This window comes from Hypanus sabinus, chromosome 1 (assembly GCF_030144855.1).
Source record: "Hypanus sabinus isolate sHypSab1 chromosome 1, sHypSab1.hap1, whole genome shotgun sequence".
Classification (NCBI taxonomy): domain Eukaryota; kingdom Metazoa; phylum Chordata; class Chondrichthyes; order Myliobatiformes; family Dasyatidae; genus Hypanus; species Hypanus sabinus.
The window spans coordinates 141,213,890-141,229,270 of record NC_082706.1 but is presented as its reverse complement, the minus strand read 5'-3'; the positions used below and the strand labels follow the sequence as shown (position 1 = coordinate 141,229,270).

The window sequence follows — 15,381 nt, the reverse complement described above, 5'->3', positions numbered from 1 at the left end:
TCAGAAAGGACAACTTCATTTGTCCCATCACTGAACTATTCCCACAAACTACGGACTCACTTTCAATGACTTTTTAACTCACTTGCTCAGTATTTATTATTCATTTATTTATCATTATTTCTTTCCTTTCATATTTGCAGTTTCTCTCTTTTGTTTGCCCGCTCTGTTGCTGCAGTCTTTCACTGATTCTACTATGGCTATTGATTTTATTGAGTATGCCTGCAAGAAAATGAATCACGGTGGTACATGGTGACATATACGTAATCAATTTACCTTATTCTAGCTCAATGTATTGTGTATTTTCACCTGTATGAACGATACAAGCTTTCACTGTACCCTGGTACACTGGACAATGATAAACCAATAGCAAACATCGCTCAAGATCCGAGGGAGCTGGTGCTGTGTGAGACACGTACCTCATTAATGAAGTCGCCGATGTCACCAGGATGAGGGGCAGTCGAGCGGACGGGGTACTGAGGCTCAGCGTGAATAGGTCTCTCGTCCACCCGCCTGATGCCCATTGGTTTTATCGCATCAGGCTCCATCGTGTCTGGTTGCTGAAGCTGGCTGAGGTCATAATCCTGTGGGCACACACACACAACTTCGCATCAGGGGAATTATTTCAATATACAGCATGGTAGCAAGCCCAATGGCATCCAGGTGTCAGGTTAACCCACTAATCCACACCTCTTTGGAATACGGGAGGAAACTGCAGCACCCAGAGGTAACCCACACGATCATGAGGAGAACAGACAGTGGTGGAATCGCCAACGCTGTGACCGCTACACAACCATGCAAAGCACTCTGACTGCCTCCACCACCTCCTTGTACACAGCCATCGTGGCTCTGATACACAGAAACACAAGCGGCTATAGTGAGCGGTGGGTCACAGCCAGTTCCATCATGGGCACAGCTCTCTCCACCACCACCGACGACATCTATTAGGAGGCTCGGCCCCAGGAAGGTGACATCTGCCATCAGGGACCCCCCATCTTCCAGGCCGTTACCTCACTTTAATGCTGCCATCAGGAACATGGTTCAGAAGCCTGAAAACCACCAGGTTCTGAACCTACCTGCACAATCCTAACCCTACCTCCGGCACACAACACTACGGACCACCTCTTGCTCTACCACAGACTTGTCTCTGACAGTGACTTTATTTCTGCATGAATGTCACTGCACTGTCTTGAATAATTAATACATAATTTATATTCTGAGTTGTCGGTGGCAAGATTTTCATTGTGCCTGTACCTCACTGTACTTGTCACATGTTAATAAACTAGACTTAACGTCTTAAATACTGTAGTACTTGCTGGCATAGGGTAGAAACGAGAATAGGTTCCTGCCCTAGCAGCTACTTTCATCAAGAGGAAGCTTCGTCCCACTGAGCGTGTGCTAACCACCCACCAGCCATTTACAGCAATCTACATTCATCTCATCCAGAGCACCCAGAGGAAACGCACAAATAGCAATCACCGTGAAGCATCCTATCTGAATGCGTCAATTAGGTATGGCAACTGCTCTGCTGAGACCACAAGAAACTGCAGTTTTGGACACAGCTCAACACATCATGGAAACCAGCTTCCCCTCTACGGACTCTGTCCACACTTGGTAAAGTCGCCTCACCCACCTCGGACATTCTCTCTCCTCCTCTCCCATCAGGAAGAAGATACAAAGTCTGAGAGCACGCAGCTCCAGGCTCATGGAAAGCTTTCATTCTGCAGTTATACTGACTAGTCCCCGGTACAATACAGTCAACTCTTGACCTTACAATCTGCCTCACTATGGCCTTATTCTCTGCTTGCACTGCAATTTCTCTGTAACTAACACCTTATTCTGCATTCTGGTATTGTTTTCCCTTCTATTACCTCAGTGTACTGGTGTGGTGAAAAGATCACAATGGATGTCATGCAAAACAAAGTTTTTCACTGTACCTCGTGACATGTGCATTAATAAATTACCAATTGCACAAGAACATGCAAATTCCACATATACCGAGGTCAGGATTAAACTCTACAGAATATAGAAAGGCCTCAATAAAATGGGCATGCAGAGGAGGCTTCCAATGGTGGGAACTTCAAGGACTAGGTGCAAGGCATCAGAATGGAAGAATGCCCCTTTAGAACAGAGATGAGAAAGAATTTCTTTAGAAGAGGGCACTGAAGCTGTGGAATTCATTGCCACGGGTGGCAGTGAAGGCCAAGTCATTAGGAATTTTTAAAGCAAAGGTTGATTAGAAAGGGTGTCAAAAGTTCCAGGGAGGGGTAGGAGAGAGGGGTTGAGGGGGGAAAATGAATCAGTCATGAATGAATGGCACAGCAAACTCTATGGGCCAAATGGCCTTGAGCTGCTCCTATGAATTACAAACAACCAAAGCACAGTTCATCTTTTGTACATCAGCTGTTTGTCTGTCCTTGTATAGATTTTGTAAATTCTATTGTATTCTTTACTTTTACTTGTAAATGCCTGCAGGAAAATGAGTCTTAAGTAGAGTGAATGGTTTCATATACATCCTTTGACAATAAACGTACTTTGAACTTTGAATGTCTTATGGGTGACAGGCTGCCAGGCAGCCAGAGTAGATTGCAGGTGTAGGTGATGGGTGAATGAGATTGGTCCCCCTCCCCTCTCAGAAACCTCCGCACCCTCACCTGGTCCTCCTCACCGCCACCTTCCTCATCGTATTTCAGGATGTTGTCTCTGACGTCGTCCTCTGGGTCTATCAGCAGCTGCTTGGCTTGCCTCTCCTTGTCTCGCCGCTTCATCCATATCACAAACAACAAGACCAAGACTGGGAGGGAGGTAGAAATCAGTATCAATACACTGTTATGAATGCACCACAGCTCTGAGGGGCCGAAGGGTGCGGGGTAGCCCCCTCCTTTGTGAGAATCGCAAGAGCATTATTGGGTTGAGTCAGAGGACCCAGGAAATGAGAGAGAGACATGGCCATTGTCTCCTGGAGACAACGTTTGTGGATTGGGGACTATGCTACGTGCAAGCCCTCGGGCAAAGTGGGCTGGTTGAGAGAGAGATTGTAACACCCCAACCTGATTGACATCTAATACCTGGCGAGTTAAGATAAAAGGGGGGGCTGTAGGGACAGCCCCTCAGACGCACCAGTCGCAATCCTGCAATAGCGAGAAGCCATTTGGAGGAAGCCACGTGCGTTTGGTTCCCTTGCCTGGGGGCTGGTGGCTGGTACCACGGAAAACGACTTGGAACTAACAATGGGGAACCAACTCCCCCGACGCAACGGATTGGCCTCATAAAAGTCCTGGGCAAGTTTAAAACCCTCTCTCTTAAACCCAAATAGCTGCAGCTTAAAGGGACAGTGACTTTTATCTTTCCATTGGACAATACAATATCCCCTAGACAAACGATAGAGCTATTGCTTAATTGATGATTATTATCATACCCGCGTTTTTAGATTGAGTATTGACGACGTATTTTATCTGAATGTCTGTATTAATCTTATTTTTGTGCCCCTTTATAAATAAAGACTTTTAAAAATAGTACCTTCAGACTTCAACGGTCCTCTCTATCTTTGCTGGTAAGTGACCCAGTTACGGGGTTCGTAACAGCAGGAAAACAGTAGCAGCGCAAAACCATCTAACTGCTCACTGAGACAAAGTCTCCTGGATGAAATGACAGAACAATTCCCCCCCCCCCCCCGACCCAGGAGGTGAATGGCTCACTATACCACCCGCACTCAATCCGGCAAAGACTGAGGCAACACATTTGGGGACAGAAGCAGAAAATGTTGCAAAAGACACGATAAAACAAGCAGCATCCAAGGAAGGAGAAACAGACGATGCTTCAGCTGCAGCACCTTCAGCAAACAGCACCAACACAGAGAGGCCTTTCAGTCTTCCGAGTCTGTGCTGACCCTCAAGCTCCAATTTACATTGATCCTACAATCATCTCTTTAATTCTCCCCGCATTCTTTATCAACTCCTCCCGCGTTCTCCTACTTATACATGCATGAGAGTAATTCACTGCAGCTAATTAACCTACCAAACTGCACATAGAACAGGTTCCTCAGACCAAGAGTCTTCGCAGAACTAATTAACCTAGTAATTAAACACCTTAGCAAACTAACCCCTTCAGTTTGCACAATGTTCATTTCTCTCCATTCTCTGTACACTCATTTGGCTACCTGAGCCTCTTAAAATGTCCTCTTTTTATTTGCCTCCACCACCGTTCCTGGCAGCACATTCCAGACACCCACTAGGCTGCACTTTGCTTTTCAACGCCCTCTCTCACCTTAAAACATATGGTCTTTGGTGTTAAGACATTTAACCCTGGGAAAGAGATTCTGGCAGACAGCCCTATCGATGCCTCCCACAACTCTATAAACTTCTATCAAGTGTCACCTCAGCCTCCAACACGCTAGAGACGACAACTCAAGTTTACCCTCCTTCCCCTTGCACCTCTGTAAAGATTCATGCCCATTTTGTGTAAAGGATGATGAAGAGCCAGGTTACTTACTGAGCAGGATTATGATGCAGAGGAGGATTGCAATGATAGCGCCTGTTCCCAAACCGGCAGCAACAATAGCTTCAACTGAGGTGCAGTCCCCATTCTCGTTACATGGACAGACTTTGATCAGGAGCACAGACGTGGCAGACATGGGTGGGTTTCCAGAATCCATGATCATTATTGGGACCTCATAGATGCCATCGTCTAGGAATCCAATCTTCAGGCTCAACTGTGCAGAATCTCCTAAATAGTGGAAAGATCAATTTGAGTTTATTATCATAGCTCGAGTACACAGGTGCAATAAAAAATTTACCTGCAGCAGATTCACAGAGCACAACATTACACATGCAGCATTCACAAGAAAAGTAAATGATACAAAAATTATACAAGAAAGACCATAAGACATAGAAGAATTAGGCCAGTCAGCTCATCGAGTCTGACCATTGGCTGATTTATTATCTCTTTCAACCCCATTCTCCTGCTATCTCTAGGTAACCTTTGATGCCTAAACCAATCAAGAACCTATCAACCTTTGCTTTAAATATATCCAATGATTTGGCCTCTGCTGTTGTCTACAGCAATGAATTCCAGATCCATCACTCTCTGGCTAAAGAAATTTCTCCTCATCTCTGTTCTAAATGGACATCCATCTATTGTGAGGCTGTGCCCTCCTAAACCCCTCACGACAGGAAACATCCTCTCCACATTCACTGTTTAGGCCTTTCAATATTTGACAGGTTTCTATGAGATCCCACTCTCTTTCTGCTAAAATCCAGTGAATACAGGCCCACAGCCATCAAGTGCTCCTCACATATTCACCCATTCATTCTCGGAATCATTCTCATGAACCTCCTCTGGACCCTTGCCAATGCCAGCACATCTTCGCTCAGATAAGGGGCCCAGAAGTGCCTCAGCAACACAACACTGCTTTCATATTCTAGACCTCTTGAGATGAATGCTAACACTGTATTTGCCCGCCTTACCACTGACCCCACTTGCAAGTTAACCTTTTGGGGAATCCTGCACAAGCATTCCCAAGTCCACTGTTCCCCATGCAGTCACTGAAATGATCCTGTGCACGGATCCTTTGTTGTCGCACAGCTGGAAGTGTTTTCAATATAATGTTAATACAATTGTGAAATACCCCGTAATTAATTATGAGTTAATGAAATTTTCTAAATAATAAACATACCACAATCTTTGAAACATTTTAGAGCCTCAATGTATATACATTGTCAGTGGTTCAAAGTTATTGCACTGTTACAATTTGGAACAATAAACACAGAAAGGAAGTCGGTAGCTCATTGTTAATAAACCGCCGGCCTACCAAATGCTGAGAACATCTCACTTTTGCCATTGTGTCTGTCAGTTGTTGCCTGTGCTGTGAGTTACGGTTTGTATTCGGTTGGTGTAACAAAAATTAAGTCATCTTATAAGAAAAATAAGTAATCTTTCAAAAAATCACTATCTAGTACAATATTTTTCATAAAAATTGTTAGAACAAAAATATTTAAAGTGCTGCTGTGTAAAAACTTCCTGCTCAGACTAACAGTTGCTTCATGCAGCTGGTAAAAAAAAATTAAGAGGAAACTTTGGACAAATCCCTTTACATCTCTGATTTTTGAAATTTCTCCGATTTAGAAAATAATCTACGTCTTTATTCCTTCTACTCAAGTGCATGACCCACTTCCCTGCACCATACTCCATCTGCCACTTCTTTGCCCATTCTCCTAATCGATCTAAGAGTTTATGCAGATTTTCATTTTTAAAGCATTAGTGACATTTAAGACTCTTGTAAGAAAAAATGAGGGTTATGGGAAGGATTAGATTCATTGTGGAGCGAGTTAAAAGATTGTGGGTCAGCATAAGATTGTGGGTCAACGGGCCTGTACTGTAGAGTACTGTTCTATGCAGACAATCAGATACTCAAATACCACCTGCAGCTGAAATCCACCTGGGAAAGAGCTCAGTTTCCATTCTGTTCTCTGAGCAGAAGACTCTCTCCATCCGAATCTGAAAGCCCCAGCTACATTTTCTATCAGCCATGTGCCTCTCCAGCAGTCTTGGTAGGGATTCATGGAATAAAAAAGTTGGGAACCCCGCTCTTAAATGTCCTAAATGTATCTGCCTCTACCACTACCTCTGGAACTGTGTTCCATGTACCCACCATTCTCTGTGTAAAATCAACTCAGACATTCCTGCCTACACTTTTCTCTAATCACCTTATAATTACGCCCTCTCCTATTAGCCATTTCCGCCTTGCCTCTTACCTCTTGTACATCTCTGTCAAGTCACCTTTTTTTATCCTTGGCTCAAAAGAGAAAAGCCCTAGCTTGATCCTCATAAAACATGCTCTTTAATCCAGGCAGTATCCTGGAAAACTCCCCTGTACCCTCCTCTAAAGCTCCCACATCCTTCCTACACTGAGCACAATACTCCATTTAGGATGAAAACAAGCTTCTGAAGGAACTCAGCAGGTCAGGCAGCATTTGCAGAGGCAGAGGGCTGGTTAGTACTCCAGGTTGAGACTCCACATCTAGTCCTGATGCAAGGTATTGCTCTGTAATCTCAAACACTCCTCTAGCAGTTTGATTTTTGTTCCAGATTACAAAATCTGTCATCTCCCCTGTCACCATGGGAGCATCGAGCACCAGAGCACAGGAACAAGCTTTCCACAACAACAGTCTGCTGGACTGATCAGTATCAGAGTCAGATTTATCATCATTCCCTCGTATGATGTAAAATCTGTTGTTTTGTGGCAGCAGTACAGTGTAATAAAAATTACAAAGTAAATAAATAGTGAACAAAAGGAATAATGAGATGGTGCTCATGGGTTCATGGATCACTGATGACAGAGAAAAGTTCCTGAATCATTGAATTTGTGTCTTCAGGGTTCTGCACCTGATAGTGGCTGTAAGAAGATTTGTTCCTGGATGGTGAGGGTCGCTTATCATGGATGCCGCCTTTTGAAGTTGTTCTTGATGCTGGGAAGGTTTGTGCCCATGATGGAGCTGGCAGAATCTACAACCCTCTGGTAAAATAGTGATTAAATTCCCTACTAATCACTTCTGCCTAGACAACGTCCACATCCCTCCATTCCCTGCACATTGTGGTGTTCATAAGGATGAATAGTTACTCACTCATTGGGTCATGAACCTTTGAAATTATCTGCCTCTGACAGATCACCAGAAGCTGTACTTTGTTAGGAGTTCGGGGGAATTTGCTATGCCCAGTCCACCCCAAAAAAACGGCCTCCATCTCTACTCAGAGTTTCCATTTTTCACTTCCTCTGCTCCCCATCCCCGATCAGGCAGAAGATTCAAAAGCTTAAGAAAGCATACTGCCAGGCTCAAGGACAGCTTCTCCCCCACTGTTATCAGACTCGAGGGACCCTCATACACTAAATGATGAACTTGATCTCCTGGTCTGCCTCATTGCACACTTGCACTCCGTTTGTCAGCCTGCACTGCACTTTCTCTGGAACTGGAACACTAGATTCTGCATTCTGTTTTTCCCCTTTTTACTATCACATTGTAATTATGATCTGTCTGGATGGCACACAGAGTTTTTCCACTGTAGCTTAGTACACGTGACAACAATAAATCAATTCCAATTATGTCCCTGAGAATGGGGATGGGAAACCACGCTTTAACCTACGGCAGTGCTTTGTCCTCTTACCATCGAGACGAGTTATAGTCCAGTTCCGCCTCACATCTGCTGGCGCATCAGGCAACTCGAAGGCGAAAGGCCCAGTGTTGGGATCGATGTCTGGATCAATAGCTGTGATGTTAATGGCATTGGGATCGGGTTTCTCACAGATGGAGACTTCTTCTGGGAACACTTGTGGGGCATTATCATTGTCATCCAGCAGCAGAATCTGCAGAGTTCCTGTCCCAGTAGCTGGAGGGATGCCTGCAGAATACATACAGGAGATGATTAGAAGCACTTTCGTATTCAGGTAAGTCAGCATGTTTGCATGAACTTTGAGGAAAGGCAACAAATGCTGGCTTTTCTAAAAAAAATTTTAAATTCTTCAGGCTGTCCCCCTCACTGGGAAGATCTGCCCATGGCTACCCTTGACAGCCCTCCACAGTGATGCTGGGAAGGGGAGACCCAGGACTGAGAGAGTATACCCAGCACCAGGTTGCTCCCTGGGTTATGCCCGGGTGCCATTCTTGTGAACTGTTCATAACCGGAGTTCTCACCCCGTGCGAGTACGTAACCATGTCTATCCTGCCACTCTGCCAGATAGATATGTCAGACATTTGTAAACTGGGGAGACTGGGGCATTCTAAGTCAGGCTGCAGATAGTGATAATCCCACACCTGTATTCCTCATGCCTCAAACCAGTACAGTTCCAGTAGAACTTCACTTCAAACAATTGTCTTTCATCACTCAGTAGGCTAGGAGAACTTAAAGGAAATCAGGAATATTTTACTCAGACAATTGAGGGATTTTACACCCCAGGCAAGTTAACTGATGTCTAAAGGTGTGAATGGTTTGGTGTCATATGGGATCAAACCTCCATTAAGAAAGAAAACCCTGGGTCGGGTGCCACTGTAACACTTCCACCCACCCCCCCCACCAACCAAACCTTTGCTGTAGGAGAGGTTGGGCAACGTTCAAAGCATCACAAAACACAAGCACGAACACCTAGTCCATTCACACTCACACTGGAGCCAACATCAGAACCGGAATGGTTCTTTAATACCTCCAGTTAACTTCTGGACTGAGTGAAGAAGCTAGTTCAGACATGGGCAAACTACGACCCGCCGGACATATGCGGCCCGTTAAGCTTTTTAATCCGGCCCGCAGAACTTGATGAAATTATATTACTAAACCTTGTTAACGTTTTTTCCCCGCAATTCTGGCGTTTTCCCAATAGATGACGCACTCTATATACATTGCCATTTGTTGAGGTGCAGCGTATTACTCCACATTTGCGATTTACTCTTTGTTCGGCTCGACCTATTTGTGTGAACAGGCGTTCAGCGTCATGAACATCAACAAAGCCAGCCGCAGATCCAAGTTAACTGACCAACACCTCAGATCCATCCTGAGAATCGCCACAACAAAACTAAATCCAGACTGATGCGCTGGCTAAAAAGGGAGACCAACAACACTGTTCCCACTGAAATTAAAAATACGTTTCCTCGTTGTGTTATGTAAAAAATGCATTTGAAAATATTTTTTTCAATAAGCCTTACATGTTACATGTCACTTCTGTTAAGTGATGGACATGAGTAGTGCGCAGGTGCACGTACGTTCTCAAAATAAAAAATGCGCTCCAGATCAAATAACGCGCTCCACATACTGGCGCGCTGTCACTGTTCTGTCTTTGTGCTGGTCGTTGTTGAGTTTTGGCACGGGGACAATTGAATAAGAAGGAGCAGGACAAGTAGACCTGCATCTCCTACCATTTTTGAAATAAAGACAGTCAGGAGGAGAGTGATGATGATAATATCTTGAAGTATAACAGAATTTTCAGTGCTTTAAAGTAATAACTGTTACTATTAAAAAAGCTGTATTTTATTCATTTAATTTTCAGTGTTTTAAAAGTCATTTCAATAAATAGCTAAATACCATGGGACTTCAAAGACAGATATTTTGTTGTAATGCATTTGTTCATTTTCAATTGAAATTAAAGCACATGTTTTCTACATATCCCATGATATTTTATTTTCTCTTATGAGGTGTATTACCAAAACACTCCGTCCATCTGCTCCTGGTCCGGCCCCCCTGTCAAATTTTAGAACCCTTTGTGGCCCTCAAGTCAAAAAGTTTGCCCACCCCTGAGCTAGTTCCTCTACAGATGTACTGTTACAGTAAGCTGACTGGTTGCTTCTCGGTCCGGTATAACAATTCAAGTGCACAGAAATGAAACAAGAAGCAGCACAGAGTCGTGGACTCAGCCCGTTACATCACAGGAACATCCCTCCCCATCATCGCCAGCATCCACAGGAGGTTCTGCTTCAAGGCGGCAACATCCCCAGATGTCCAACATCTTCTCACGGTTACCGTCAGGCAGGAGGTACAGAAGCCTGAAGTCTCATACCAACACATTCAGGAATAGCCACTTCCTTTCAAATAATGATTCGAGAACAACCATTCAGTTCTAAATGAACTTGCGCAAACTGAATCACTGCCTCAGTATAGCAACACTATGACCACTTTCCACCATAGTGGGAATTCTTTTTATGCTACAGATGAGAGCTTCCACGCAGACTGGAAATCTTGAGCAACACACCAAAATGCTGGTCTGTTTATTCCCCTCCATAAATGCTGTCTGACTTGCTGAATTCCTCCAGCATTTTGTGTATGCTCTTTTTATTCTAATTGTGATCTTTCTTCTAAAAATTGTGCATAATTTATGTTTAATTTATTGTTTTCCTGTGAATATATGTGCCTGTGAGCATTGCATCTGTACTTTTGTATGTGACAACAAACTCGACTGAGAGAGTGCTGATGAATGTTAAGAGGATGTGGCAGCTGTGTGTTTGCAGGTGGGCTTTCACTGCCTCGTAGGACATTGTTTGCTGCATCTGTGTGTGTTCTTTGCAGAAAGTAGTGAGGAACAGATAACCCAGCGTTGTTTGAAGATGCAGCATAATATCAGGTCCTTCCAGCCCAATGAACCCACACCATCCAATTCCAACCATATTTCCTACTAAGTGTACATTTTGGAATGTGGGAGGAAGTCTGAGTACCCAGAGGAAATCTACGCGGTCACGGGGAGAACATACGATAACATTGGAACCGAACTCAGGTCGCCGACGCTGTAATAGCGTTACACTAACTGCTACGCTACTGTGTCACCCCTTGATGTTCATGGTTATCGGAGACGGAAGAACTGGAGGTTGGGAGGGAGTTACTGGTTGTGGTCATTAATGGAAGGTGCAACGATTCTCCATCCGTGGAACCTCTGCCTGTCCACTCCACATCAAATCGTGCAGAAGCACAAGGATCTTGGACCTCTCGTACTGTTCCAACAAGCAACTTTATTCCAATGTTTTTCCACGTCCATCTGGCCATAAGACCTGGGAGCAAAATGAAGCCACCGAGTCTGCTTGCCATTCCATCATGGCTGATTTATTTTCCCTCTCAATTCCATTCTCCTGCCTTCTCCCCTTAACCTTTGGCACTCTTAGCAATCAAGAACCTATCAACTTCTACGTTAAATATACTTAAATAGGGTTGGTGGGGGATGAAGGCATTTCCTCCAATTACTGGAACTCAGGAGAGTTGGGGTCAGTGGAACAAGCAGGAGAGGGGAGCTCAAAGCCAAGCCCAGACCAGCCATGACCAGACTGAATGGAACAACAGGTTCAAAGGGCCAAATGGTCAATTTCTTCTGCTGTATTTGCCAGACCAGTCACAGCTGACTTGTAGGGACCCTTGTCAATGCAAGTATTAACTAGAGACACAAAGGACCTCACCCAGACCATTCTGGAAGGAGATGAATGTTTGCCCAGACTGTGCAAGGATAGTTGATTTCCTTCCTTGAAGGACATTAGTGAACTGGATGCATTTTTACAAATGATCATTTTCAGAATTATTGCTCCCAGCGACTCCCACCAATGATTACAGATGCACCACAGAAAGCATCTACCTCTTTGCATCACAGCTTGGTATGGTAACTGCTTTACCCATGACTTCAGGAAACCAATCACTTTGTCGTGGTGCCTACACTTCTGTCTACCTGCACGGCACTTTACATGCAGGTTTGAAGAAACGTTTTCTTGTTTCTATATACATTATATAGTTATATACATGTACACAGTTAAGTGACAATAAAATTGACTTGACTTTCACTGTATCCTTTCACTCTGTTCTGCATTCTGTGTTTTGACCTTTTATTCTACCTCACTGTACTTATCTATGGAGTGATCTGTCTGGATGGCATGCAAGCAAAAGATTTTCACCGTTATCTCAGTACACATGAAAATAATAAACCAGTTACCGAGACTAGTGTTTTATTTTGGGTTGCTTAGTAAACTAAATTTCAAGTCCTCAGTTGCCCAGGTTGTCAGCCCAGTCCTCTCAGTGCTGATGGGTCACTGTAACTGGCTGCAGAGAAACAAGCTACTTAAGAATCACAAAAGGTTTCGTCACATTGCCCAGCTCACCTCACCCCCATCAACCCTATCCGATCTCTTCATGCAGTACAGAGATAGGCCCATCACCCATCTGGTCCAGGCTAGCCAAGATGCCCATCCAAGCCAGTCCCATTTGCTTAAGATTTGGCCCATAATACTCAAAACATTTCAAACCCATGGACCTGTCCACCTGTTATTGCACCTGCTTCAACCACTTCCTCTGGCAGCTCATTCCACATACAGTAAATACTATCACCAGTCTGTAAAACAGTTGTCCCTCAAAATTCCTATAAAAACTTCCCCCTTTCACCTTAAAGCTGCACCTTTTAATTCTTGACTCCCCAACCTTGGGAAGTGACTGCATTTTCAACCTGTCCATGCCATTCATGATTGTATATGCCTCTACAAGAGCATTTCTCATTCTCCTATGCTCCATAAAGTCCTTTTCTCGGCTCCATAAAGGACTTTGTTCTTGTCGGAGAATCTCAATCGTGCGAGTCCTGGGAATATCGATAATCTTTTCATCACTCTTTACAGTTTAGCAACATCGTTCCTATAGCAGGGAACTAAGTACTGAACACAGTCCTCCCAAGGGTGGTCTGAAATCAATCTAAGTTGGCCCTTTGCAATGTGCTACTGCCTCAGGTAAAGAGTTTGAGGGAACACTGGTCCCAAAAGCATGTCAGAATAACAGAGCTATGGGCAGCAACAACAGGGTCTGCTGGAAAAACTCAACAGGTAATTGCTTATCCAATCTCTTCCTGCAGCTCAGTCTCCTGAGTCCTGGCAACACAGAATAATAAGTAGGACAGCCTGAATTTGACACATCAGTCCAATTGAAATGATGCAGACTAAATTAGCCGAAACTGTTTCACTTATCATTTGCACTTCTAGTGAATAACTGAGGTCAAATTCAGCTCTTGTTAAAATTAGATTCCTTGTGTTGTCTGTAAGCTCCAATTACTCCGCACACAAGAGATTGGTGTACTACGTTGTTGCTATGCTGCACTCCGTACATGTGATAATGATGAGCCAATCCCAGTTCTACACCAGAATTCACCAGTGGGAAAAAGATCTAAAATCCACCCCCCCCACCCCCAGTGCTACCCTCTCAGATACCTCTCAGATAGCCCACTCAGTTAACTGGCAGCAACACATTCAACTACCAACCTCAAATGGCCAAAGGCTGGGCAATAAAACACTGGCTTTACAATACTGTGCTTGATCAGGCACAACTTCCTGTACGCAAAATAAATTGGAGTTTACAGAGAAAGTCTTTAACAATAACTCCATTTGACCTCAATCATTCCCTGGAAGTGTAAATGATAAATGAAATAGTTTAAAGAACTTCTGACCGAAACATTTTAATTAATATTGTGTTGTCAGCTATACATAATTTGTGTTTAGGTAAACAATACCGATACCCAGCAAGGACAGAAAATGCCAGAAATACTCAACAGGTCATAAAGTATCTGTGGAAAGAGAAACAGATTTGATGTCACTGATCATCTCTTTGTAACCTGTGAAGTGACTTCCCAGTAGACTTCGCATCTCTGTGGAGAGAGAAATGATTAAGACTTCAGCAAAATCTCTTTCATTCTGTCTCTCCCTTTGTAAATAAAGTCTGAGCTGTTGAGTATTCTGGGAAATTGGGTCCATTTCACACTCCTTCAGACAGTGCTGAAAATGCTCAAAAGATAAAAGTGTCTGTGAAGAGAGGAAACAATTCCAAAAAAACATATACAAAAGAAAATCTGCAAATGCTGGAAATCCAAGCAACACAGAAAATACTGGAGGAACTTAGCAGACCAGGCATCATCTATGGAAAAGTGAAAAGTCGACGTTTCAGGCTGAGATCCTTCATCAAGACCTGAAAGAAGGGTTTTAGCCAAAAACCAAGATGTAACGTACCACTATCTGCTGCCAGGAACGTTGCGTTGTACATGTTGTTCTTAACGTATGGCGACTCTCGATCCAGCTCAGCAATTGTAGTAATCTGACCATGTAGGGGGTCGATTTTTAGCCAGTTTGCTGGATCTGACAACTTTGAATATCTAAAATTTAAACAAGAAATTTATATTCGCTTCTTAACAACTGCTTGTTACTTACAACATTACAAATCAAATTATTCAGAGACCCTTCTGCCCAAAGTCATGCTAGCTCATCTATTAGTCCCACCCTCTTACTCAGCTCCACCATATTTTCACACTGGAATAAAAAAGCACTTAAACCCACATTCAGCAGAGTCACAGAACAGGGAATCAGGCTCTTCAGTCCATCAAGTCCAGACTGACCCTCCCAATCACCCATTTATATCACCCTCTGAATGCGTCACGGCTTGGTACAGGAACTGTCTGGCTGAGACTAAAAGAACCTGCAGAGTGTGAGCACAGTTCAGTCATTCACAGAAACCAGCCTCTCCTTAAGGACACTACCTAATTTCCCATTGCCCCAGGGCAGGCAACATAATCCAAAACCCCACCCATCACAGTCTTTCTCTCCTCTTCCCCCATGACTAAGGCAGGAAATATAACATCTTGGAATTATGTACCATCCGGTCGGTCCAAGGGCAGCTAAAGATGAGCTCAATCTCTCAATCACATACCTCACCATGACCTTGGCACTGTGTTGGTCTCCCTGCACTACACTTCCCTGTAATGCTAAATTTTGCCTTTGTTTTCTTTCTGCCACCTCAATGTAAGGATAACAGGCAAGCAGAATTATTTCAGCTGTGTTTTGTTAGAAGTGACAATGATAAAATAATTCCATTTTATTCAGATTGGACCAGCCACCCACACATTAGGGC

General features: G+C 43.8%; 1 protein-coding gene across 1 annotated transcript in view; it reads right to left on the bottom strand.

Annotated features, from left to right (window-relative positions):
* LOC132398186 (cadherin-2-like) overlaps window positions 1–15,381 on the bottom strand; it is a 196,122-nt gene that overhangs the window by 17,091 nt on the left and 163,650 nt on the right. The window contains exons 11-15 of the mRNA XM_059977274.1: window positions 14,487–14,629; window positions 8,158–8,391; window positions 4,489–4,722; window positions 2,652–2,791; window positions 417–581 (exon numbers count right to left, since the gene is read on the bottom strand). Coding sequence (XP_059833257.1) covers window positions 417–581; window positions 2,652–2,791; window positions 4,489–4,722; window positions 8,158–8,391; window positions 14,487–14,629 — 916 coding nt within the window. The remainder of the gene's footprint in view (window positions 1–416; window positions 582–2,651; window positions 2,792–4,488; window positions 4,723–8,157; window positions 8,392–14,486; window positions 14,630–15,381) is intronic.